We start from the raw sequence: 20,943 nt of genomic DNA on the forward strand, positions 1-20,943 counted from the left end.
GGGATCCCCGGGGATGGCGGGAGGGGGGGGCTGGGGGGGTGTGGGAGCCCCTGGGACATCATTGGGGGTTGGGGGGAGCGATGGGGGCGGTCCTAAGGAAGGGGATTTGGGGTCACGGGGGGGAGAGGGGGAGCACCGATCCCGGTGGGAGCTCCGGCCCTCCCAGTGGCTGACCGGGGGGGTCAACAAATCCTCACGCTTGCACGGAATACCCCAACCCCCTTCTTCCCCCTCCCCCCACGGGGCGGGATCCTTCTCGGCACTCGGGGTGAGCTTCCTTCCCCCCCGCTTCCTGCTGCTCCGTGCCGCAGCCGCCCCCCATTCCCCTCCCCCCCACCGGAGCTTTTCCTCCTCCTCGGCTCCCCCACCCGCTCCTCGTGCCTCGGTTTCCCCGGAATGAGGCTCGTCCCGGAGCGCGTTTGGAGCTGCGGGGCCGCCGTTGTGGCACATGGCGAGGTGGGGAACCGCTCCAGCTCCGGTGCGGGCTGTGCCGATACGGAGCGTCCCGGACCCCGGGGGTTGGCGGGGAGCCCGGCGCTCCGTGGCTGTGCTGGGGGTGGCGGAGGGCTGCAGCGGGCACGGTGAGCCCCGCGTTCCCCATCCCCGTGCCTCGTGACCCCACCGCAGCCCCGCGTCCCCACATCCCCGTGCTCACATCTCCCCACATCCTCGTGCCCAAATTCCCGTCTCCCCAAGTTCCCGTGTTCCCACGTGTTCGTGTTCCCACATCCCCGCATCCTTCCATCCCCACATCCCTTATGCCCTCGTGCCCACAGGTCCCCAATCTTCCCCCTCCCCCCCCAAGTCCCCATATCCCCGTGTCCCCATGTCTCCAGGTCCCCAAAACATCCCCACGTCCCCGCCCCGTGTCCCGCCGCACCCGCGGTGCCCTCACGCTGCGGGGGGAAACGGAGGCACGAAGGTGGTGGGAGGGGGGGGGGGGTGGAATTCTCCCTCCCGGTGCTGCATCGCCGCCCCATGCCGGTAGGGGGCGCCGCTGTCCCCCCCCGGGCAGATAAAGGCGGCGGCGGCGGCGGCCGAAACGGCAGAGCGGCATCGGCGGCACCGGGGCAGCACCGGGAGGGACGGCGGGGCCGGGGGGGGCATGGCGCGGCTGCTGCTGTGCTGTGCTGCCCTGCTGGCGGCAGGTAACGGGGCGGGCGGGGACACCGGGCAGCTCCGGGTGGGCGCTGGGGTGGCTGCGGGGCACTGGGCGGTGTGGGAGGGGTCCGCGGGGTCTGCCCGGCCCCGGGGGGGGTGGCTCTGCCGTGGTGTGACGGTGCGTGGGTGCTCCGGGACAGCGGGAGGGGTCCAGGGCCGAGCCCTCACTCGGGGCGCAGGGCTGGCACACGGCTGGTACTGGGCTGGTGGCCACGTCCCCCCGCGCTGCCCATCCCCGGGGGTCAGCGAAACCCCCGCCGCGTGGTGCTCGCTGTGATGGGTGGCCATCGGGGACCCCTCGGTGGGGCCACCCCCGGGTTCCGCTCTGTTTGCGTGGTGCCCCCTGGGCAGGGCGGGTGGTGCTCCTCCTGTTGTGCAAACAAGAACGGGGCGATAAAAGCACCTGTGGCACAGCGCTGTGCTGCCAACGAGGGTGTGCGCGCCCCGGGCCGGCACGGTGCGGCATGGCGCGTCCCCAGGGCTGGGGCACAACGTCACCGCGGTGCTGCTCTCATCGTCCCCACCGCTGCTGAGCCAAATGCTGCAGCGGCTTCGGAGCCCTCCTGCCCTTCTGGGGTTGGGAGGGGCATCGTGTCCCTCAGTGCGTGGCAAAAGTACCCAGAGAATGAACTGGGGAGGTGCTGCGCCCCCCCCGGGGCTCTGCCCCATCCCTGCTGCTCTGCTCTCTCCTTAGGGACAATCCATGGCCAGGAATTAACAACATCACAACCCCAGCCCAGCTTGTCCGTAGGTGTCACCACGTGGATACCTGACGTGCCTTCACTCAGCTCAGGGGCAGCTGAACCACAGATATTGGCACAGGACACAATTCCCAGCAAAGAGAGCCCAGCAGCACCTCCATCTTCACCGCACACCACTGCAACACCATCTGCAACTGCGACCCCAAGCACTGCAGCAGCTGAACTTCCCTCCAGCCCTGCAGAAACACCATCTCCGCCCATGACATCGGGCTCAGCTCCACTGACCACAGCCCCATCCCACACCCCCGCCACATCGGCCCCATCCAACACCCCCGCCACATCGGCCCCATCCAGCCTGACCACGGTGCCCAACCACACGTGGTCCCCAGGCACAGCGCCGGCCTCATCCTCTCCTGGGCAGCCCACCCCCCCTCCCAGCTCTGCTGTTCCCACCGCCAGCCCCGCTCCTGGCACTGCCTCAGCTCTCAGCTCCAGCACTGCACAGCCGCTCAGGACCAGCAGCCTGGGTGAGCCCTATGGGGTGGGATTTGGGGTGTGTGGGGAGCAGCACAGTGCCCTGGCTGCTGTCCCTTCCCATGCTGTGCATGGGGACTGGATGTGCTCGGGTGCCATTGGGTGCTGCTGTGTATTCCTGTCCCCATGGGAATCCCCAAATTCTCATGGTTTGGGGGCTGTGCTTGCAGGGGGTGCGGATCCCAGAGGGAGGAGGCTTCTGTCCCCTTAGACCAGCCAAAATCTCTCCCCATCCACTTCGGTGGAGTATTTTGTGCTCCCCCTTTATTCCCCGGTGCTGTGGGCTGGCGGTAGGTTGGATGTGACACGGGCACCCAGGTGGGCACCTCTGTGTAACGGGGTGCCCATCTCACCCCACAGCACAGCCCTCCTCCAAATCCAACCCCGGAGTGGTGGTGGTCGTCTGCCTCTTCGTGGCTGTGCTGGCTGGGGCCGTGGCCATGCTGCTGGTGCGGCTGTGCCGCTGCAGGAAGCCCCCCTTCCAACGGCTGGACGAGGTGCCCATGGTGCGTGGGGGGCCGAGGGGGGGGGCTGCAGGGGTTCCCCCTCTCACCCTTCCATCTCTCATCCCATCTCTCTCCTTCCTTAGGGCAAAGTGTCAGAGGACTCCCCCTTTGCCTGTCACCCCCCCAGGTGACCCCGCTGTGCCGAATAAAGACGCTGCAGCCCTGGCTTTGGTTTCCCATCTGAGCTGCACCCCCACGGGTGTCAAATCCTCGGGGCGGGGGAACCCTGAGCATTTTGGGGTCAGGGTTGGGATGGAGGTCCCGGGGCGTAGATGGAGGAGGAGCGCAGGGCGGGGGGGGGACTGCACGGTGCCCCCCCCCCCAGCGGGGTGGGCTGGAGGGAGGGCGCGAGCGGGCAGGCACGCACATCGCCTTCCTTCTGCTCGGCTGCACTCGGCCGAGGCTGCGGCACGATCCGGTAATGGGGGCGGGTGTGGGGCTGGAGGTGATGTGGGGCGGCTGTACCCGACGTGGAAACGGGGATGGGGGTGGGAGGCTCAGCACTGGGCAGTGGGGAGGGGTGTGTCGGTGGCACCTGGGGAGATCCCGGGGCTGCTTCGGTCTTCTGGAGATTTGGGGGGCGAGGATTTGGGGCCTGGTGGTGCTCTGGGATGGGGCACGCGGCCAACCCCGCGGTTTCGGGTCCTCGTCCCTCGGGTGTCCCTTGGGGATAGCGGTGAGCCGATGGCGGGGGGCTCTGGGGCGGCACGGCGGGGGGGTCCGGTGCTTCTCTGAGCCCTGAGGCACCGCGCTGAGCCCCGTCCATCGCGACAGAGTGGGAATGTAAACGGCCCCTCCGCTTCCCCCGCCCCACCGAGGGGTGACCCGGAGCCCCCGCTCACCCCCACCCCCCGCAGCCACGATGCGACGGAGCCGCACAGCGCTGCCCTTCCTGAGCGCGGAGGTGAGGCCGCACCGAGACCGGGCACCGGGAGGGGGCACTCGGGGGGTAGCGGGGGTGCGCCTGGGGGACACCGGGGGGGGCACCGGGGCGCCTGAGGGGGATCCCTGGTGGGAGCGTCCCAGCACGGCGCCTCCGGGCAGCAATTAGCGTGCTGATGGCGCTCAGAGTTAATTATCCCCCTAATGGGCTGTTAATTATTATTCGCCCCTGCGTAATTGCGCGCCGGATCCGGGGGATTTTCCAGCGGGATCCCGGGAGGGGGGAGGGAACTCACGGAGCTGCTGGGGCATCCCCCGCTGTCCTCCCCGCATTTCGGGTCCTCTTGGGGGGGGGCGAAGACGCCAGGGGTCTGCACCTCGGGCCCCTCACCGCCCCCCGCCCGCTCTCCCGTGTCCCCCTCAGCGTTGCCGCGATGCCGCCGAGGCCGTCCCGTCGGGACCGGGGCCGGGATCGCTGCCGGGCGCCGTCCGCCGCCGCTTCTCCGGGACTCCGCTGCTGCCTCCGCTCGGCTGCCGGGGGGGCCCCGAGCCCGAGGGCTCCCGCGTGGTGTTCACTATCGAGGAGAGCGGCCCCAGCAGCGGTGACGAGGCGGACTCCCCCCGGTAAGCGGCGCCGGTGCGGGGCTGCCCGGAACTCAGTGCCCCGCGGGACAGGCGGGGAACCCGAGGGTTCTGCTCAGCACCGGGACGGACACGGGGGGGTACCGCGGTTACGGCGGGGTAACGGAACCGGTTTCAGCACCGGGGAAAGGACAGCGGCCCCGAGGGGTGGGTCGGGGAGGTGGGCAGCGCCCGTCCCGGCCCCGTGGTCCCGGCCCCAGTCCCGGAGTTGCCCCCCCCCGGCACGTCCCGACCCGGAGGTGACCTCACTCTCTCCCCTGGCACCGCCGCGCCGTTATTTTGGGGCCGTTCCCGTCCCCATCCCCCGGGGCCGTCCCAGTCTGGGGGGCCACCTCCGGCCCGGCCCCGGCTCCGGTGTCACCCGCTGTCCCCCCCCCGCACACAGACACGTGTCTCCGCCAGGAGGGGGGCCGGGCAGTGCCGTCCCGGAGCCGAGGACTGGCTGTTCCGCGGTCCGGCCCAGCCCTGCTGTCCCATGGGCTCCCGGCTGCCAGGCGGGGACAGCTGTGTCCCCACCCCGCTGTCCCAATCCCCCCCCGCACCCCGTGCCAGGCTGTCGCAACACCCCCCCGATGTCCCCATGCACGCACCCAGAGGGTCCCCTCCGCCGCACCCCTCACCCGGTGCCTCCGAGGGTCCCACGTGTGCCGCCGTGCTGGGGGGGCCCTTCCTGGCTCCCCGCCACCCCCAGGATATTTTGGCCCTCGCCGCAGACAGCAGGTACCGCTGCGTCACCGGGTCAGGGGGCACCCGGCTCCCACGGCCAGGACAGGGCCATGAGTGTCCCTGGGGGTGCCGGGCAGCTCTGTGTCCCCACACTGGGCAGTGAGGAGGAGTGTGGGGGGACGAGGTTGGCTCTCGTGGGCCTCTTGGTGCCACTGTGGCATGATTGCAGTTGTACGTGGGGTGATCTGGGCTCGGCCACGTCTCTTGGTGACACCATATCGTGATCACAGCGTGTATCCGGGATGCTCCAGGCGTGGACACGTCCCTTGGTGGCACTGTGACATGTCCACACCGTGTGTCCGGATGCTCTGGGCTCAGCTGTGTCCCTTGATCACAGTACTGTGTGTCACACACTGTGTCCCTCGGTGACATCCTGGCGCGGCCGCTTCATCTGTCTCAGATGCTGCAGGCACAGCTCTGTCCCTCGGTGGCAATGCAGTGTGTCCCCACCATGTGCCCAGCTCGCTCCAGGCGCTGTGCCCGGGACACACGGAGCTCAGTGTGGCACTGCTCACATCCCAGCACAGCATCCTCACCCAATGGGCACAGCTGCCATCTCGGGGACAGGAGGGCAGCGGGTGGCACAGGGCCACGTGCCTGCAGGCCGTGCTCACGTGGGGCCGCAGGAGCCGTCGGGGCGCCAGGGGGGGCCGAACCAGACAGTTGTTTAATTTCTCAGGCGCGGGTGGGAGGGGGGTGGAAAGTTTCCCGGGGCCGCGGGGGGAACGGCCGCGCATTTCCTGCTCCGCACCGCTCGCATCCCCTTGGGTCCGGACCCCCAGCTCTGCACTTCGGTGCCCTGAGGGGGGCCATGCTGCCGTCCCCGGGGGTGTCGTCGCCGTTGGGGTCCCCGCGGGGCTCCCCCCGCAACTCCCCCGTGCTGTTCAGGAGGCTGAGGGTGAACCAGAGCATCCGCCTGCAGCGCCGCTTCACCGTGGCGCATCCCCTCGGGTAAGGGGGGGTCCGAGAGGGGTCCCTGAAGGCATGGGGGTGGCAGTGGGGCAGCGGGAAATGGGGACGGGGTCAGCGTGGACGCCCTCAGTGCTGCGGTGTGTCAGCATCGGTGGGGACATGGGGCTGAGTGGGGCCTTTGTGGCGGTGGGGCTGAGCTGGGTGGGGGGCAGTGTTGGCTGAGGACGGATGTGCTCATAGCAGTGGGGCTGCTGGGCTTTGTCTGTGGGGTGTCTGCCCACGGTGGGGGCACAGCAGGCACAGCAGAGGGGCAGGAGGCACTGACTCCCACCCTGGAGGGGCCGGGCACTGCAGGGAACAGCGGCGTCCTCTCCAATTTTAACAGCACCTATTTATAGCGGCCCCCAGCCCCCCCTGCTGCCTGACACCACACAGCATGGAAAGTATTTCTGAGTTCGGCTCCAGATCTGCTGTCCCGGCTGTGTCCCCCCCTCCCCAACCACACTGCCCCCACCCCGGTGTGCCCCACAGCCATTGTGGGGGGTATGTGTGTGTCTGCTCCACATCTTGGTGACACCGTGCCCGGGTCGGGGCCGTCCCCGGGGTGGCAGCGGGGTCAGAGGTGGCTGAGCTGCACCGGAGGGGGAACAAACCCCCAATTGAGCCGCAGGGCAGGAGGAGTCACAATGCGGCTTTGTGTCCCCGTACCATCGGGGACGCGGGGCAGAGGCTGACAGCGGGGTCCGGGGATGCAGCCAGGCAGCCGCTGCCCGTCCCGGAGGCACTCCTGCGTCGGGTAGGTCCTGCAGTGTGGGGGGGGGACGGGGACGCACGGCCCCACTCTTTCCCTGGGGCGGCTCATCCCCGTCCCCATTGCGGCATTGGGAGGGGACGGGTGCTGGTGACCCTCGCTGTGTCCCCGTGCTCAGCCGTTCCCATGACCCAGGGGCAGCGGGGCGGTGGCTGCCATGGGGACAGCGCAGGGCCACCATCTCCGTCCCCGTGCCTCTTGTCCCCCGTGGGCCGCACGGCTTCGGATGGCACCGCCCCACCGCGTCCCCAGGGCCCGGCGCTTGGCTTCCCCCGTGGTTTCTGTCCTTCGATGTCCCCTGGCTCCGTGCCCTGGACGGGTCCCCTGTGGGACTCGGCGCTTCGGGCTACGGCTGATGGAGACTTTCGAGGACTCGCAGCAGACCGCGGTGCTGGGGACACTGGGACGAGGGATGATGGTGACACGGGGCGGCTCACCTCCAGCAGCGGGATGGGTCCCAGCCTCGCCCTGGCGGTGAATGGGGACGGCAGCGGTGTCCCCAGTGCTCCCAGTGCCCCGGCCGATGCCAGCCCCGTCTGCTATCCCTGCAGCTTTGACCTGGAGAATGGCCCCCCGGGAAGGGGCCCGCTGGAGCCGCAGTGCAGCCCGGGCGCAGGGCTGGTGCTGCAGGGCGCCTTCACCCACGGCCAGCGCCGCGAGTCCTTCCTCTACCGCTCCGACAGCGACTACGACCTGTCCCCCAAGGCCATGTCCCGCAACTCCTCCATCGCCAGCGACCTGTGAGTCAGCCCCGACCCTCTGCCTCGCCCCCAACCCGCCCCCCTTCCCCCTCCTCACCCACTCTTTGCTCCCCGCAGGCACGGGGAAGACATGATCGTCACACCCTTCGCCCAGGTGCGGCCGTGCGGCAAAGAGGGGAAACGTCCCCGTGTCCCCCCGTCCGCAGCGCTATGGGGAGGGCCGGGGGTGCGCAGCCCACCTCCAGCCCCTCTCGCACCCCCCAGGTCCTGGCCAGCCTGCGCACCGTGCGCACCAACGTGACAGTGCTGCTGCACCTCCAGGAGCGCGTGGGCACCAAGTGAGTGGGGGGGGGGCTGATCTGGGGGGGGCACGGTGTGGTGCTCAGCTCTGTGTGTCCTGCAGGCGGGCGTCGAGCAGCAGCCTCCCCTCTGCCAGCAGGGCCGGCCTGTCTGGTGAGTTGAGTGTCCCAATGGGGGCAAAACAGGGAGTTTGGGGGGAGGGGTGGGTCGCTGTCCCACAGTGGGGGTGCGGTGTTCCCTCACCCGTGGGTGCAGCGATGGCTTTGCCCTTTGGGATCCATGTCGGGTTTTCGGCGGCTCCATCCGCCCTTCGCACAGCGGTGGCGGTGGAACGGCTCCCGCTGACGTCAGAGCTTCCATTAATAAATCCCCGGGCGGTGCGTGGAGCCCTGTGGGAGCCCCGGGCCGGGTGTCACCTCAGGGCGAGGCGTGGGGACGGCGTGACACCATGCTGTGCACCGGGGACAGAGCGCCTGGCCGCAGCGCCCGCTCAGCACCGCTCCCCAGCCCCGTCCCATCACGGCCCCATGGGGATGTGAGCATCCCTCGGTGGGGATGGCGGGGCTGGGCCCCCACTCGTGTCCCCGTGCCCGGCTGTGATGCCGTGCTGCCCCGCAGCAGAGGATGCTCAGCAGAAGCTGTCGCTGGAGACCCTGGACGAGCTGGACTGGTGCCTGGAGCAGCTGGAGACGCTGCAGACGCGGCACTCAGTCGGCGAGATGGCTTCCAACAAGGTGAGGATTGCCACCCTGGGGGTGCCATGGGGGCACAGGGGCTGCCCCAAGCACCGCTCACCCCCATCTGCTGCCCGCAGTTTAAGCGGATGCTGAGCCGGGAGCTCTCACACCTCTCGGAGAGCGGCCGCTCGGGGAACCAGGTGTCCGAGTACATCTCCAGCACCTTCCTGGGTGAGTTCCTGGGAGGCAGGGCCTCCGCACCCCTCTGCAGCTCAGGGCCTGCGGCGGCTGCGCAGAGCTGGGCACAAATCACTGCAGTGCTGAGCCCCACTCTGCCAGTGGGGCAGCGACTTCTGCATTTTGCAGTTTGGGGGAGCACTTCTCTAGGAGCTGCCCCAAGATTGGTGGCTTTGGGGCTGTCACAGCCTCAGTCCTGGCTATGAACACCGGCGCAAACTGGGGCGTGCTGGTGGATGCTGCCCTGTGCTGGTGCGTGGGTTGGCAGCTGGCGCTGTCCCTGCATGGGGGATCCCAGGGGACAACCCTACGGTGGGTGGGTGGGGGGAGCTCCCGGCATCCCCCCGGCAGCCCCCGGTTGCCATGGCGTTGCGGTGCTCTCCGTGCCGGCTGACGTCACCCGTTGGGGGGGGTCTGTGCTCCCCCTCACTGCCGCGGCCGCGCAGACAAGCAGCACGAGGTGGAGATCCCTCCAGCACTGCCCAAGGAGAAGGAGAGGGAGCGCAGGAAGCGGCCGATGTCGCAGATCAGTGGTGTGAGGAGGCCGGCCCACGGCCCCCGCCCTGCTGCCATCCCGCGCTTTGGGGTGCGCACAGAGCAGGAGGGGCTGCTGGCCAAGGTGAGCCCCCACCCAGCGTGGGTCCATCCCCCATTGGGGTCCCGACCCTCGCAGAACCCCATCCCTCGGTCCCCAGGAGCTGCAGGACACCAACAAGTGGGGTCTCGACATCTTCAAAGTGGCCGAGTACTCAGGGAACCGCCCGCTGACGGTCCTCATGTACAGCATCTTCCAGGTGAGCACTGGGGGGGGGCTGCCCCTTCCACACCCCCGCACCCCATTGGGGATGAATGACCCCAACCCGGTCCTCCTGCAGGAGCGTGACCTGATGAAGACGTTCCGCATCCCCGCCGACACCTTCCTCACCTACATGCTGACGCTGGAGGACCATTACCGCTCCGACGTGGCGTATCACAACAACATCCACGCCGCCGACGTGGCGCAGTCCACCCACGTGCTGCTCTCCACGCCGGCGCTGGAGGTGAGCCCCGCTCCCTCGGTGCCACCAAACACGTCCGCCGTGGCTGTGACCTCCCGTGCCGCCCTTCCCAGGCCGTCTTCACCGACCTGGAGATCATGGCCGCCATCTTCGCCAGCGCCATCCACGACGTTGACCACCCCGGCGTCTCCAATCAGTTCCTCATCAACACCAGTGAGCCGGGGGGAGCGGGGCGGTGAGGCTGCGTGCGTGGGGTCACCGCGGCGTGACCAACACCATCCCGCAGACTCGGAGCTGGCGCTGATGTACAACGATGCTTCGGTGCTGGAGAATCACCACCTGGCCGTGGGCTTCAAGCTGCTGCAGGAGGAGAACTGTGACATCTTCCAGAACCTGAGCAAAAAGCAGAGGCAGTCGCTCCGCAAGATGGCCATCGATATGGTGCGCGGCGCCGGGTGGCCATCTATGTGGTGCCGGGGCTGCGGGGTGCTGGGGTCAGGCTGAGCACCCTGCCCTGCATGCCCTGCCCAGGTGCTGGCCACCGACATGTCCAAGCACATGAACCTGCTGGCGGACCTGAAGACCATGGTGGAGACCAAGAAGGTGACCAGCCTGGGGGTGCTGCTGCTGGACAACTACTCTGACCGGATCCAGGTGGGCACGGGGACGTGGCAGGAGCACTGCTGCAACCCACAGCACCGAGCTGATGCCCGGTGGTGGCCTTGGGGATGAAGGCTGTCGGTGAGCAGCACGGTGCCCGTGCAGGTCCTGCAGAACATGGTGCACTGCGCCGACCTCAGCAACCCCACCAAACCGCTGGAGCTGTACCGGCAGTGGACCGACCGCATCATGGCCGAGTTCTTCCACCAGGGTGACCGGGAGCGAGAGAAGGGGATGGAGATCAGCCCCATGTGTGACAAGCACACCGCCTCCGTGGAGAAGTCCCAGGTGGGGGCACGGCGTGGGGTCGGGGCTGAGGGGCAGTGTGGGGGGCTGAGCTCTCCCTTCCCACAGGTGGGATTCATCGACTTCATCGCCCACCCGCTGTGGGAGACCTGGGCCGACCTGGTGCACCCCGACGCCCAGGAGATCCTGGACACGCTGGAGGACAACAGGGAGTGGTACCAGAGCATGATCCCACGCAGCCCCTCCCCACCACCAGAGGTGGGATCCGAAGTTCCCCCCGCTGATCCCGGCAAGTCCCAGTTTGAGATGACGCTGGAAGAGGAGGAGGGAGAGTCGGACACGGAAGCGGAGGGGCCCGAGAGCCCTTTGGAGGAGGACAACAGCGGCTCCAAGACGTCGGCTACGGATGATTCGGAGTCAGCCGACACAGAGCGTTTGTCACCTGGCTCCGGGGACCGGGAGGTGGACAACAGGAGAGTGCTGGAGGGGACACTGCCAAAGGACAGGGCTGGTGGTGGGTGCACAGCGCCGGATCCCGAGGGCGGCAGGGAGCTGTGCCTGGACACGGAGGGCAATGTCACATTCCTGCCCCTGGGCACGTAGGGCCTGGCCGGAGGCTACCATCGCTGCTGTGGGGTTGTGGGACTGGGCACTGCCCCAGTGAGGGTCGTGGGCACTGCTGGGACTGGCACACAGAGCCCCAGAGGGCGTCCCCATGTGGGAGCCGGGCAGGTCCTAATGGCAATGAGGATATTGCTCACCTCCTCCCCTGCTTCCACCCGGCATCCAGCTGCTGGGAAAGGTCCCCGTTACCACAAACAGGGCTCGAGATGCTGCTCCTGCCCCATCCCAGCCCTGGGCACAGCAGAGCACTCAGCACAGTGCAGCCAAAAGCGTTTTGGTGTCACGGTGGCACACGGCACAACGCTGGCTGTGTGCCCACGAGTCGGAGGTGTTTTTATTTGGGGACGCCTTCACTTTTTAAAGCCTTTTGTAGCTCACTTCGTCCTATCAGCCTCACCTGGGCGCACGCAGCAGGAGCTGCTCTGCCTGCACTCAGTGCCGTTTGGCACCGTGGGCCCCGCGACGGTTCGGTTTCTTCCTTCACCCTCCAGATATTAAACCTCGTTTGTTTCTCCACTCCTCCCCAAAGCGGACGGTGCTCCTCTCGTGGGCGCTGGGGGCACCGTGCCCGGGTCGCGATGCGCTCGGTGCCCCCGGGACCCCGCGGGGTGCGCGGAGAGCAGCGCCGTGCGCTCGAACAAAGCCGAACTCCTCCCTGGAAATGTCGCTCCGTCGCTGGCAAACACTGCCCACGAAGGTAAATATTTAATCGCCGGCTTGGCGCGGCGCGGAGCTTGCTCCCTGCTCTTCCGCATTGCTCCCGGGGGTGATTGATCGGCAAACACGGCCCCACCCGCAGCGCCGCCCCGGCAAACCCCTCCCTTCACCCCATAGCAACAGAGGGTCCCCACGGCCCCCCAGCCCCGCATTACCACCCCCTCCTTTCGCCCCACGATGGGGGGCCGCCTGCCTCAAACCCTCTTGGAGGGGGGAAAACACCCGGATCCCAGGGCCGGGCTGGGGGGCGGCGGGCGCCCCACGGGTGCGGGACTCTGCGGGGCGGGTGGGAGCTCCGTGCCCCCGGCCGTGGGGGGGCAGCGCTCGGTGCTCCATCAGCGCTCGGTGCTCCCCGCGGAGCTCGTGCTGCCCGCAGCCCCAAAGGGGGACCGGGGTGATGCTGCGGGCCGAGGGTGCGGGAGGCCGCGCCTGGAGGTGGGGGGTGGAGGCGCGGGGCCCTATGGGTGGTCCTGAGGCCTTCGGGCCCCGGCTGCGGGCTGAGCCCCCGCCATCTGCCGCGGCCTAATCCGCGCCGAGCTCAGCCCGCAGCGGGGCCGTCGGAGGACGCGGGGTCCGGGGCGGGACACGGCCGCCCACCTGCAGCGGGCGTCACCTCAGGGCGCGGGGTCACCGAGAGCGATGGGCTCAGGGGCCCTAAGGGTGACAGGTGGGGCGGTGCGGGGCTGCTCCCCCCTACCGCCCCCCCCGGCGGCCCTCCCCGCTCCCCCGCCCCGCGCCGAGGACGGGCGCTCCCGCAGCCCCAGCGCCGCGCCCGGCAGGGGGCGTGTCCCGATTCGGCCCCGCCCCCGTCTGCCGGCTGCCAATCAACGCGCGCCTTCGACCAATCGGCGCTCCCCGTGCGCCCCTCCGCTGACGTCAGCCTCTCATCTGCATATCGCGCCACGCCCCCTCCGACGTCACCGGGCTCTGCAACCGCCGGGGCGGCGCGCGCCGCTGCTGCAGTCGCTGCGGGGAGCGCGGGGAGGAGGTGAGCGCGCGCCCCCGCGGCCCCCCCCCAAACCTCCAACCTCCTCCCGGCACCGGGACCCCCGGGCACCGGCAGCGGCGGGGGAGGCCGGTGGGCAGCGCGCGGGGCGTTGAGGCCGCGCGGCAGCCGGCGGCCATTGAAGCTGCAGCGGGGGGGGGACGGATTGCGAGGAGGGGGGGGGCGGGCTGGGAGCTCCGGAGGGTCCGCAGCGCTGCGGGAGGAACCGGGGGGGCGCGGGTTGGCGCTGCGGGAGGCAGTGCGGGGGGCGGCGGGAGGGCACGGGGCGGGGGACGGCCGTCCTCGCACTCCCCCCCCTCCTCCGGCCACCGACGACATCACCTCTGCCCCCCCCCTACGGCAGCGCCCGGCGCCGGGCATTGCACGCAGCGCCCTGCAGCGCGCACCCACCTCTGCGCTCACTGCGCCCACCGCCGTGCAGCGCTGCGCGGAGCTGTGCCCCCCCCCCACCCCCGAGCAGCCCCCGGTGCAGCCCCGCCGGGCGCGCTGTGCGGGGGCACGGCTGCAGGTGCCATTTTGCAGAGGAACTGCGGGAGCGGCTGCAGCGCATCCTGCCGGGCTCCGGGCCCCGCTCCGTGCGGCTGCGATGGGGCGATGCGGCCGGCGGCGCCGACGGCAGCAGTGAGGGCGATGCCCGCGGCTTTGCTACCGGCAACGTGGGCATCGCGGCTGTGCGTCCGGCGTCGCTAACGGCGGCCGCCGGGGTGATGCGCCGGGCGCTGCTGCCGGCAGCCATGGGGTGATCGGCGCATCCAGCATTGCAAGCGGCAGCTGTGGGGGCTGTGCGGGGCTGGGTGGCAGCGGGGCGGCGCAGCACTCTGCTGTCCCCACGCACGCTGCAGCAGTGCCACGCAGCAGCGCAGCCCGGTGCCACGGGGGCCGCTGGCCCCACCGGTAACCACCCGTCACCTCCTCCCTTTGCAGATGGCGTCCGCTACCGACTCCCGCTATGGACAGAAGGAGTCCTCAGACCAGAACTTTGATTACATGTTCAAAATCCTCATCATTGGTAACAGCAGCGTAGGGAAGACCTCGTTCCTATTCCGGTACGCCGACGACTCCTTCACGCCCGCCTTCGTCAGCACCGTCGGCATCGACTTCAAGGTCAAAACCATTTACAGGAATGACAAACGCATCAAGCTGCAGATCTGGGTGAGAGCTGGGGCTCAGGGTTAGGGTTGGGGGCAGGCTTAGGGCCAGGGTCAGGGTTAGGGTTGGGGTTGGGGTTGGGCTGTCCTGGTGCTGGGGGCTGTGGGGCTGGGTGCTGCTGTCAGCTCAGTGCTGCATTCTGTGCCCTTGGGCATTTCCGAGGCAGCAGTGCTGTGCGTGGAGCCCATCGGCTCAGCAGCAGCGTGGTGATACCTGCATTATACACGGAGGGACCCTCAGTTTGCTGGCAGCAGCCGGGTGCTGGCTGAGTTCTGTGCGCTGCATCCCAGCTTTGCCGGCAGCGCTGCTCAGCTCCGTTCTGTGCGCTGCGTGCAGAACGGCCCCGGGGCGACGTGCCGGCAGGAGTTGGGTGCTGGCTGAGCCCCAGAGCTGTGCACACCGCATGGCTCTGCATTGTGCCCCCCTGACTGCGTGCTCCCCCAGGACACGGCCGGGCAGGAGCGGTACCGCACCATCACCACCGCGTATTACCGCGGGGCCATGGGCTTCATCCTGATGTACGACATCACCAACGAGGAGTCCTTCAACGCCGTGCAGGACTGGTGAGCGCTGCCCTCCCCCCCCACATCTGCTTGGCACGGCTTCCCTCCCTTCCTCCCCCATCACTTCTGTCCCTTTTTTGTCCCCAAAGGTCGACCCAGATCAAGACGTACTCGTGGGACAACGCGCAGGTGCTGCTGGTGGGGAACAAATGTGACATGGAGGACGAGCGCGTGGTGTCGGCTGAGAAGGGCCGGCAGCTCGCCGAGCACCTGGGTGAGCATGGGGGGGTCCCCAGCGTCAGCTCTGCCCCCATACAGCAGCGTGTGGGGCACGGTGTCCCTGTGACAGTGCGGGGATGCTCGCAGGCTTAACCCCCCCGCGGTAATTGTGCTGAAGTCGCAGCAGAGCTGTGACCCACAGTGACCCCAGAGCTCAGCTGAGCTGCAGCCCCCACTTGGGTCACCCTCTGTCACTGTCACCACCCCACAGCCACGCTGCTGGGCGTTGGGTGGGAGCACAGCCACCAGCTGGCTCCACTCCCTGAGCGTTTAACTCTGTGTGCTGGCAGGGGGTCCCAACCCGCACCAGGGGGCCCTGCATTGACCCCCCCCCCCTCCGTATTCTAACCCCTCCCCGTCTCCAGGCTTCGAGTTCTTCGAGGCCAGCGCCAAGGACAACATCAACGTCAAGCAGACCTTTGAGCGGTTGGTGGACATCATCTGTGAGAAGATGTCGGAGTCTCTGGATGCAGCCGACCCCGCCGTCACCGGCGCCAAGCAGGGCCCGCAGCTGTCGGACCAGCAGGCCCCCCCCCACCAGGACTGCGCCTGCTAGGGCCCCCCCTGCGACCCCCCTCACCTCCCCCTATTTTCCCCTGGGGGCACTTTGCTGCTGATACCTCGCAGGTTCCCAAAGGGCCGCAGTCCCTCTCAGAGCCTGCCCTGCTCCCCCCATCAATTAAGCTGAGCCCCCCCAACTCCACTCCCTCCCCCCCCCCCAACCTTATTTATTTTTAAGCCTGGGATGGTAGGAGGAGAATCGCCCCCTTCTGCTTTTAATTAATCGCTCGATGAGCCCAAATTCCTCCAAAAAAAAACCTGATTGTGGCCATTTTGCTCGCGGTCCCCGGGGCGATGGGGAGGGGGACGGGACCCCCAACCCCCCCCCGTCCCTACAGAGGGTCCCAGCGGAGCGCGGTGCTCCGGGGGCCGCTCCCCACCTCTTGTTTATTTGTACAAATAGATGCTGGTCGCTGCTCCCGCCGTCTTCCTCCTTGTACATACGACAGACTCCTTGTAAATAGCCGTAGGTGTGACGCTGTGTGCGTGACCTGCTGTGCCGTGGCCGTGCTGATACGTTCCTTGATTTCCACTCTCCCCCCCCCCCTCGGTGTGGTTTCTCTGCTTGTGAAATATCACTTTTCAAAGCTCTTATTTAAAGGTGAAGAACCAAACACGGGGCTGTGGCCGCCCGGCGCAGCTCCTGTGTGCCCGTATAGCGACGTGCTTCTGTGAGACTGTGAATACGTGGATATTGCTATAGCAATGACTGCCCCGGAGGTCTTGCATCCCCCTATTTATTTCTCCTGGAGCGCTGTGTCTTTATTTTACAGGTTTTTCCCTCCCCCTCCCTCTCCCTGCGGTCCCGTGTTCCTCCCTTTCCCCCTTTTTCCTATTTTTTGTGAAGTTTACTTATGGAAGAGTTACACTGTACTGTACAAATGTCAAAAGTGTCAAAAAGAGTACAATTTCCTAAAAATCACTGTATTAAAGAAATGTTGTGAAGAAATAAATCAATGCTGATCAGGAGAGGCTCTCAGTTCTTCCAGGTGCCAGCGGCTGATTTCAAGCAGAAAGGACCTGTGCTACCGGGGGGGGCTGGGAGGCACGACTGGGGCATTAGGGGATGGTTTGAGGCACGTGGAGGCTGGAAAGAATAAGGTCCCATGTTGGGGGCGGCGCTGCTCAGTGCCTGGGGGGCAAGGGTTGCATTTGTCACCTCGGCACCACGGATGCTGCCATGGTGGATGCAGTGGCAGCCACTCCCAGAGCCACCAACAGTGCTGAAACCCAAAGGCAAAGGGCCCCTGGAAACGTGTGTGCATGGGGAGGGAGTGGCAGCAGGGGATACGGACTGAAGCCAAACGCTGCTCCCCACACTGGAATATAGAGAAAGCAGCATCTTCACAAGCGGATTCAACAACCCCAGCACCCTAATTGCAATCAGCAGATGAGTTAATCAGCAGGATGTGCGCAGGCTGCCAGGCCCTGCAGCGAGGTCACAGCAGTGGGCAGGAGCTCCCAAAAACATTGGGGTCTTTGGGAGCAGCCCTGTCATATCCCAGCATTGCGCTGCTTCTCGGCACCAGGGCTTTGGTTGGGCTGCAAAACACCAGAAATGGGGCTTGTGTGCTGCAAGCTGTGCCATGCTCCATCCGCATGGGGCAGCTGGGGAGGTGCTCACCCTGTGCTTCAGGTAGGAGAGGTAAGTGTCCCAGCCCAGCGTCACCGTGTTGACGTAGGCCACCCGGTACATAGGTAGCACAAATTGGAAATTGAAGAACTGCGCCGTCGGCCACACGCACCAGTCATACTGTGGGAGGGAATGCAGGGAGCTGGGGGTGCTGGCTGCCGGGCCGGGCACCCACAGGGCCACAGAGACGAGCAGAAGGGTGTGCTTACCTTGTAGAACTCCCAGAACTTCTCCTTCAGCTCCTGCCAGCTCTCCTCCAGGCTGTGGCCCTCCAGCGTGCCCATGCCTGTGGGGAGATGCCGTCAGCAGGGTGGTCGAGGTTGGGCGTCACCCCTGCGCCGGGCGTCCCCACGCAGAACTCACCCAGGAAATACCAGACTCCCAGGATGGGTGACACCACCACCTGGTCGATGAGCACTTTCTTCAGCACCGTCCTCATCCCCCGCGCCGGGAAGGCGTTGTCCAACCACAGGTACCAGAAGTGCAACATGGGGCCCATGCTGCAGCCCACGGCAAACATTCGTCCTGCAAGGCGACACCCGCTGCATTATTGATGCGGTAACCAGAGACAGCAACGCGGACAGGGATGGCAGCCACCCACCTGTGCGTGCGTGCTGACACCGGGCCTGGGGCTCCCGGCGGAGCTGCCAGAACTGCTGCAGGGCATCGCCGGCCGCCAGCAGCGTGCCGCAGCTCACGGTGTTGGTCAGCAGCAGCAGGCGGCCCCTGAACAGCGGCTGCAGCAGCCGCCTGCCCTGCGACAGCATCCTGGGAGGGGAAGCACAGCTCTCCCGCCCTGCGTGGCACAACGCACACCGTCAGCCCACGAGTAACTTATTAACACCCTCACTCTGAGTCGCTCTGTGCCTCCCTCTCAACCTTGGGGCATTAAGGCCCCCCCAGAGCCCCACTCAGCACTCCGTGCCCCCCAAGCACCTTACGTACCCCCCTGTGTACCTTATGTACCCCCTCCCCACGAGCCACACGTGCCCCACAGTGCCCACCTCCCCAAGTAATTCATACAACCCCCCCCCCCCGAGAACCCCGGTAGCCACACCGAACCCTCGCAGACCCCACGAGGGGCCCCCAGTGCCCCTCCAGGTACCCTGTATGCCCCCCCAGCCACTCTCATGCCACCCCCTCCTACCCCACCCCATCCCTTATGCCCCCCCCGTTATCCTCACAGCCTCCGTGCCCCTCCCACACCCCCACTTACCCCTCACGTACCCCCTTCGGTCACCCCGTGCCCCCCCGTCCCCCTCCCGCTATGTTTTCGTACCCGGCGCCCCCCCCTCCCCGCCCCCCTCACCACCGCCGCCTGCGGAAGGAGAGATGGCGCCACGTGACACGTCACTTCCGCTTCCGGTGGCCGCCATGACAGCTACCGAGGCAGAAGCGCCGCGCAGAGCAGCGCCATGACGCAGGGCTGTGCTGCGGCCCTCGGCGGACCCCTCGCCCTCCCCACACAACGCTCTGGACGCTCTTTTTGTTTCCTTACACAATTAATTATTCTCTTTATTCCTCGCTCGCAGCGCGGTTCTCCCCGCCGCCTGCATCCACTCCGGCCCTGCAGACCCGGCCTCAGCGCCTGCAGACAGCCGCGGCCTTCGGGCTCTCCGTGTCCTTGCAGGCCTTGGGTTTGTCCCCCTGCCACACAGCGGCCGGTAGTGCCGGGCGGGGGGAGCGCAGCACGACCCAGAGCCCCGTGGCACCGCCGGCCGCTGCGTCTCATCCCCATCCCCGTCCCACCTGGTACAGCTGGCACACCAGCCTCAGCAGTGAATCCTGGGCCTTCTTCTGCAGCTCATCCGTGTGCTTCTGCAGGGAGACGTGGGGCTGCTCGTCACAGCTTCGATCCCCACAGCCCCCCCTCCGAGCCCTGAGCCCCTCCCCCCCCGTACCCCATTGATGACGACCCAGGGGACGTATTGGTGCGGCGGGTCCAGAGCTTCCGTCAGCTGGGCGTTGCGGTGCATCAGGGCGGCCCCCAGCTCCCCCTTCACGCAGGCGGTGATGCGGCCTGCGTCCAGCTGCGGGGCGTACACCTGCAGGCACTGGGATCACAGCATGGTACAGCGCCTTTAGGCTGGGAGGGACCTTAAGGGTCACGGAGGGCAGCTGTGGGGCGGGGGACAGTGTCATACAGCCTTCAGGTTCTTGGTGGCGGAGAAGCCCGACTCCATGCAGAAGATGACAGGAAAGTAGGTGGTGAAGTTCTCGGCCTCGTGCATCAGGCAGGCCTGCAGGGGTGGGGGGAGGTGGTGAGCGTCCCCCAAACCATCCCATGAGGACGGGGACAGGGACAGCCTGGCTCACTTGCAGCATGTTGCCCAAACACTCCTCCGAGCCGTGCTGACACTGGAACTGCCACTTCCCAGAGACCTTCTTCTCCTGCAGGATGAAGCGGTGTGAGCGCAGCTGGCAGTGCGCACTCAGCAGAGGGCTGCAGCTGCTCCTACCTCAGCGTTGCCATACGGCACCAGAGTGATGTTCAGGACATCGGTGGGCAGCAGCACCCAGGTGGTGAAGAGCTGCTGCACCAGGAAGCCCTGGCACGCCGGGCACAGGCTCTCGTAGTACAGACTCAGCTGCACAGGAGCGGCTGTCGGGCGCGAGAGGTTGGCACAGAGGCTCTCTGCCTGTGAGTGAAAGGGTTTGGGGTATGGGGGCTGTGCCACGGTAAGGCTGCAGCCACCTGCGGTTGCATAGCATGGGGGAAAGTTGCTGGGATGGAGCAGGACGGAGCCTTGTGTGTGTGGGGAGGGAAGTGAGAACCGCAGAGGGTTTGCTGCAGCTGCAGGATTGTGCATGTGGTGCTGGGGCTTTCCTCAGGAACTTCCGCCATGTATTCTGGGGAAAACCACAGCCAGTGGGGTCTGGACCCGCCTGAGCGGGGGCACAGCACCCACTGCTGGGTGGGCTGCAGCCCATCCAGTGCTGCCGGACCCACCATCAGCGGTGCCAGCATCCAGAGCGATTCGTGACAGGACGGGCTGCAAAGCTGCTTCATGCTGAAAAAGAAGTGACAACGGAGCCCGGGGATGGGATAGGGTCTGACTGCAGCACAGCTCTTCCCCATGTGTGGCAGGGAGTGCCACGGGATGCAGGACCCCAAGCATCCCTGCTCGGAGCCAGCGCATGCACCGGGTACCAGCACCAGCTGTGAGCACTGTGTGCAGCTGCAGCCCCGCACACCCCCACCCCAGCCTCATACAGCAGCAGCTGTGTCCCCAGATGGCACCAACACCGGCCCCGCGGCTCTGACCTGGCAAGCAACGGCGATCTCCCGTGAGCTGCACCAGAGGTGGGTCGGGTAGTCACAGCTGGGCAGGGCCAGTCCCAGCCCCAGCCCCATGGCCAGCAGGGCCAGCGGCACAGCAGGGGCCATGGGGACGGCAGGGTGGCTGAGAGCCAGCGCAGAGACAAGCCTGTCCCAGCTGGGGCTTTTAAAGCCCGGCTGCACCCGCCTCCGCACGCCCTTCCTGCCTGGCGCAACCGACCTCCTCATGTGACACCGACGCCGCTGACTCACGTGGGGCTGTGGATGCCGCCAAACCATCCTTGATGCCCCATAGCACGTGCTGTGGGGTGGCGGTGGCTTCGGGGCACAGCTCTGCTATTTGGGTTTTGGGGCAAGGCCACCCACCCCAGCCCTATTGGCTGTCACTGCTTCCTCATGCACGGAGCAGCTGCAAAAGGTCAAGGGCAGAAACACAGCCCTGAGCAGCACCAGTATCTCCTGGCAGCCTGGGGCAGCCCCAGCCCTGCTCTGAGCCC

At 67.2% G+C, this 20,943-nt stretch overlaps 5 protein-coding genes across 15 annotated transcripts; 3 read left to right on the top strand and 2 right to left on the bottom strand.

The window, feature by feature from the left end:
• The first annotated feature begins 13 nt into the window (after positions 1–13).
• Positions 14–3,068, top strand: CIST1 (colon, intestine and stomach enriched 1). Of its 4 annotated transcripts, none has more exons than XM_090126243.1 (5): positions 16–456; positions 989–1,148; positions 1,856–2,389; positions 2,757–2,902; positions 2,986–3,068. In XM_090126243.1, exons 1-5 carry the CDS (start codon positions 397–399, stop codon positions 3,031–3,033), a joined length of 948 nt encoding a protein of 315 aa, XP_089982369.1. In that variant the 5' UTR covers positions 16–396; the 3' UTR covers positions 3,034–3,068. The 4 variants fall into 4 exon arrangements, with proteins under 4 accessions (XP_089982370.1, XP_089982369.1, XP_089982371.1 ...); XM_090126245.1 differs by having other exon boundaries at positions 448–581; XM_090126244.1 differs by lacking the exon at positions 989–1,148 and having other exon boundaries at positions 14–581.
• Positions 3,069–4,973: 1,905 nt separating this feature from the next.
• PDE4C (phosphodiesterase 4C) lies at positions 4,974–12,499 on the top strand. 6 transcript variants are annotated; one of them, XM_090126232.1, is made up of 15 exons: positions 4,974–5,146; positions 7,427–7,615; positions 7,694–7,730; positions 7,841–7,914; positions 7,980–8,029; positions 8,495–8,610; positions 8,691–8,784; positions 9,237–9,409; positions 9,486–9,584; positions 9,666–9,830; positions 9,902–10,001; positions 10,075–10,229; positions 10,320–10,442; positions 10,554–10,736; positions 10,803–12,499. In XM_090126232.1, exons 1-15 carry the CDS (start codon positions 5,007–5,009, stop codon positions 11,295–11,297), a joined length of 2,193 nt encoding a protein of 730 aa, XP_089982358.1. In that variant the 5' UTR covers positions 4,974–5,006; the 3' UTR covers positions 11,298–12,499. The 6 variants fall into 6 exon arrangements, with proteins under 6 accessions (XP_089982358.1, XP_089982357.1, XP_089982355.1 ...); XM_090126231.1 differs by lacking the exon at positions 4,974–5,146 and adding an exon at positions 5,857–6,103 and having other exon boundaries at positions 10,554–10,729; positions 10,803–11,057; XM_090126229.1 differs by lacking the exon at positions 4,974–5,146 and adding an exon at positions 5,859–6,103.
• Positions 12,500–12,910: 411 nt separating this feature from the next.
• RAB3A (RAB3A, member RAS oncogene family) lies at positions 12,911–16,502 on the top strand. 2 transcript variants are annotated; one of them, XM_031604039.2, is made up of 5 exons: positions 12,911–13,023; positions 13,966–14,193; positions 14,635–14,753; positions 14,843–14,967; positions 15,338–16,502. In XM_031604039.2, exons 2-5 carry the CDS (start codon positions 13,966–13,968, stop codon positions 15,526–15,528), a joined length of 663 nt encoding a protein of 220 aa, XP_031459899.1. In that variant the 5' UTR covers positions 12,911–13,023; the 3' UTR covers positions 15,529–16,502. The 2 variants fall into 2 exon arrangements, with proteins under 2 accessions (XP_031459899.1, XP_089982366.1); XM_090126240.1 differs by having other exon boundaries at positions 12,983–13,113.
• MPV17L2 (MPV17 mitochondrial inner membrane protein like 2) lies at positions 16,437–18,542 on the bottom strand. Of its 2 annotated transcripts, none has more exons than XM_031604042.2 (6): positions 18,476–18,542; positions 17,768–17,962; positions 17,530–17,691; positions 17,376–17,452; positions 17,158–17,286; positions 16,437–17,075 (listed from the first exon to the last, which is right to left on the bottom strand). In XM_031604042.2, exons 1-6 carry the CDS (start codon positions 18,540–18,542, stop codon positions 17,028–17,030), a joined length of 678 nt encoding a protein of 225 aa, XP_031459902.2. In that variant the 3' UTR covers positions 16,437–17,027. The 2 variants fall into 2 exon arrangements, with proteins under 2 accessions (XP_031459902.2, XP_031459900.2); XM_031604040.2 differs by lacking the exon at positions 18,476–18,542 and adding an exon at positions 18,383–18,459.
• A 104-nt stretch (positions 18,543–18,646) lies between these two features.
• Positions 18,647–20,624, bottom strand: IFI30 (IFI30 lysosomal thiol reductase). The gene is made up of 7 exons (XM_090126246.1): positions 20,432–20,624; positions 19,626–19,805; positions 19,483–19,557; positions 19,311–19,406; positions 19,068–19,220; positions 18,916–18,984; positions 18,647–18,813 (listed from the first exon to the last, which is right to left on the bottom strand). The coding sequence occupies exons 1-7, from the start codon at positions 20,552–20,554 to the stop codon at positions 18,748–18,750; spliced, it is 762 nt and encodes a 253-aa protein (XP_089982372.1). The 5' UTR covers positions 20,555–20,624; the 3' UTR covers positions 18,647–18,747.
• Between the last annotated feature and the right edge of the window lie 319 nt (positions 20,625–20,943).

This window comes from Phasianus colchicus, chromosome 28 (assembly GCF_987193195.1).
Source record: "Phasianus colchicus chromosome 28, bPhaCol1.hap1.1, whole genome shotgun sequence".
Classification (NCBI taxonomy): Eukaryota; Metazoa; Chordata; class Aves; order Galliformes; family Phasianidae; genus Phasianus; species Phasianus colchicus.

Coding starts and splice junctions, on each gene's coding strand:
- CIST1 (XM_031604340.2), top strand. CDS start 1,438: ATGGGTGGCCATCGGGGACCCCTCGGTGGGGCCACCCCCGGGTTCCGC. Junction 2,390..2,756: donor GCTCAGGACCAGCAGCCTGG/GTGAGCCCTATG, acceptor CTCACCCCACAG/CACAGCCCTCCTCCAAATCC. Junction 2,903..2,985: donor GGCTGGACGAGGTGCCCATG/GTGCGTGGGGGG, acceptor CTCCTTCCTTAG/GGCAAAGTGTCAGAGGACTC.
- PDE4C (XM_031604325.2), top strand. CDS start 7,002: ATGACCCAGGGGCAGCGGGGCGGTGGCTGCCATGGGGACAGCGCAGGG. Junction 7,616..7,693: donor TCCTCCATCGCCAGCGACCT/GTGAGTCAGCCC, acceptor TGCTCCCCGCAG/GCACGGGGAAGACATGATCG. Junction 7,915..7,979: donor CAGGAGCGCGTGGGCACCAA/GTGAGTGGGGGG, acceptor TGTGTCCTGCAG/GCGGGCGTCGAGCAGCAGCC.
- RAB3A (XM_031604039.2), top strand. CDS start 13,966: ATGGCGTCCGCTACCGACTCCCGCTATGGACAGAAGGAGTCCTCAGAC. Junction 14,194..14,634: donor GCATCAAGCTGCAGATCTGG/GTGAGAGCTGGG, acceptor GTGCTCCCCCAG/GACACGGCCGGGCAGGAGCG. Junction 14,968..15,337: donor GCAGCTCGCCGAGCACCTGG/GTGAGCATGGGG, acceptor CCCCGTCTCCAG/GCTTCGAGTTCTTCGAGGCC.
- MPV17L2 (XM_031604042.2), bottom strand. CDS start 18,542: ATGGCGGCCACCGGAAGCGGAAGTGACGTGTCACGTGGCGCCATCTCT. Junction 17,692..17,767: donor GTGTCAGCACGCACGCACAG/GTGGGTGGCTGC, acceptor GTCGCCTTGCAG/GACGAATGTTTGCCGTGGGC. Junction 17,453..17,529: donor GGGAGTCTGGTATTTCCTGG/GTGAGTTCTGCG, acceptor ATCTCCCCACAG/GCATGGGCACGCTGGAGGGC.
- IFI30 (XM_090126246.1), bottom strand. CDS start 20,554: ATGGCCCCTGCTGTGCCGCTGGCCCTGCTGGCCATGGGGCTGGGGCTG. Junction 19,558..19,625: donor TGCCGTATGGCAACGCTGAG/GTAGGAGCAGCT, acceptor TTCATCCTGCAG/GAGAAGAAGGTCTCTGGGAA. Junction 18,985..19,067: donor CCTGGGTCGTCATCAATGGG/GTACGGGGGGGG, acceptor GTCTCCCTGCAG/AAGCACACGGATGAGCTGCA.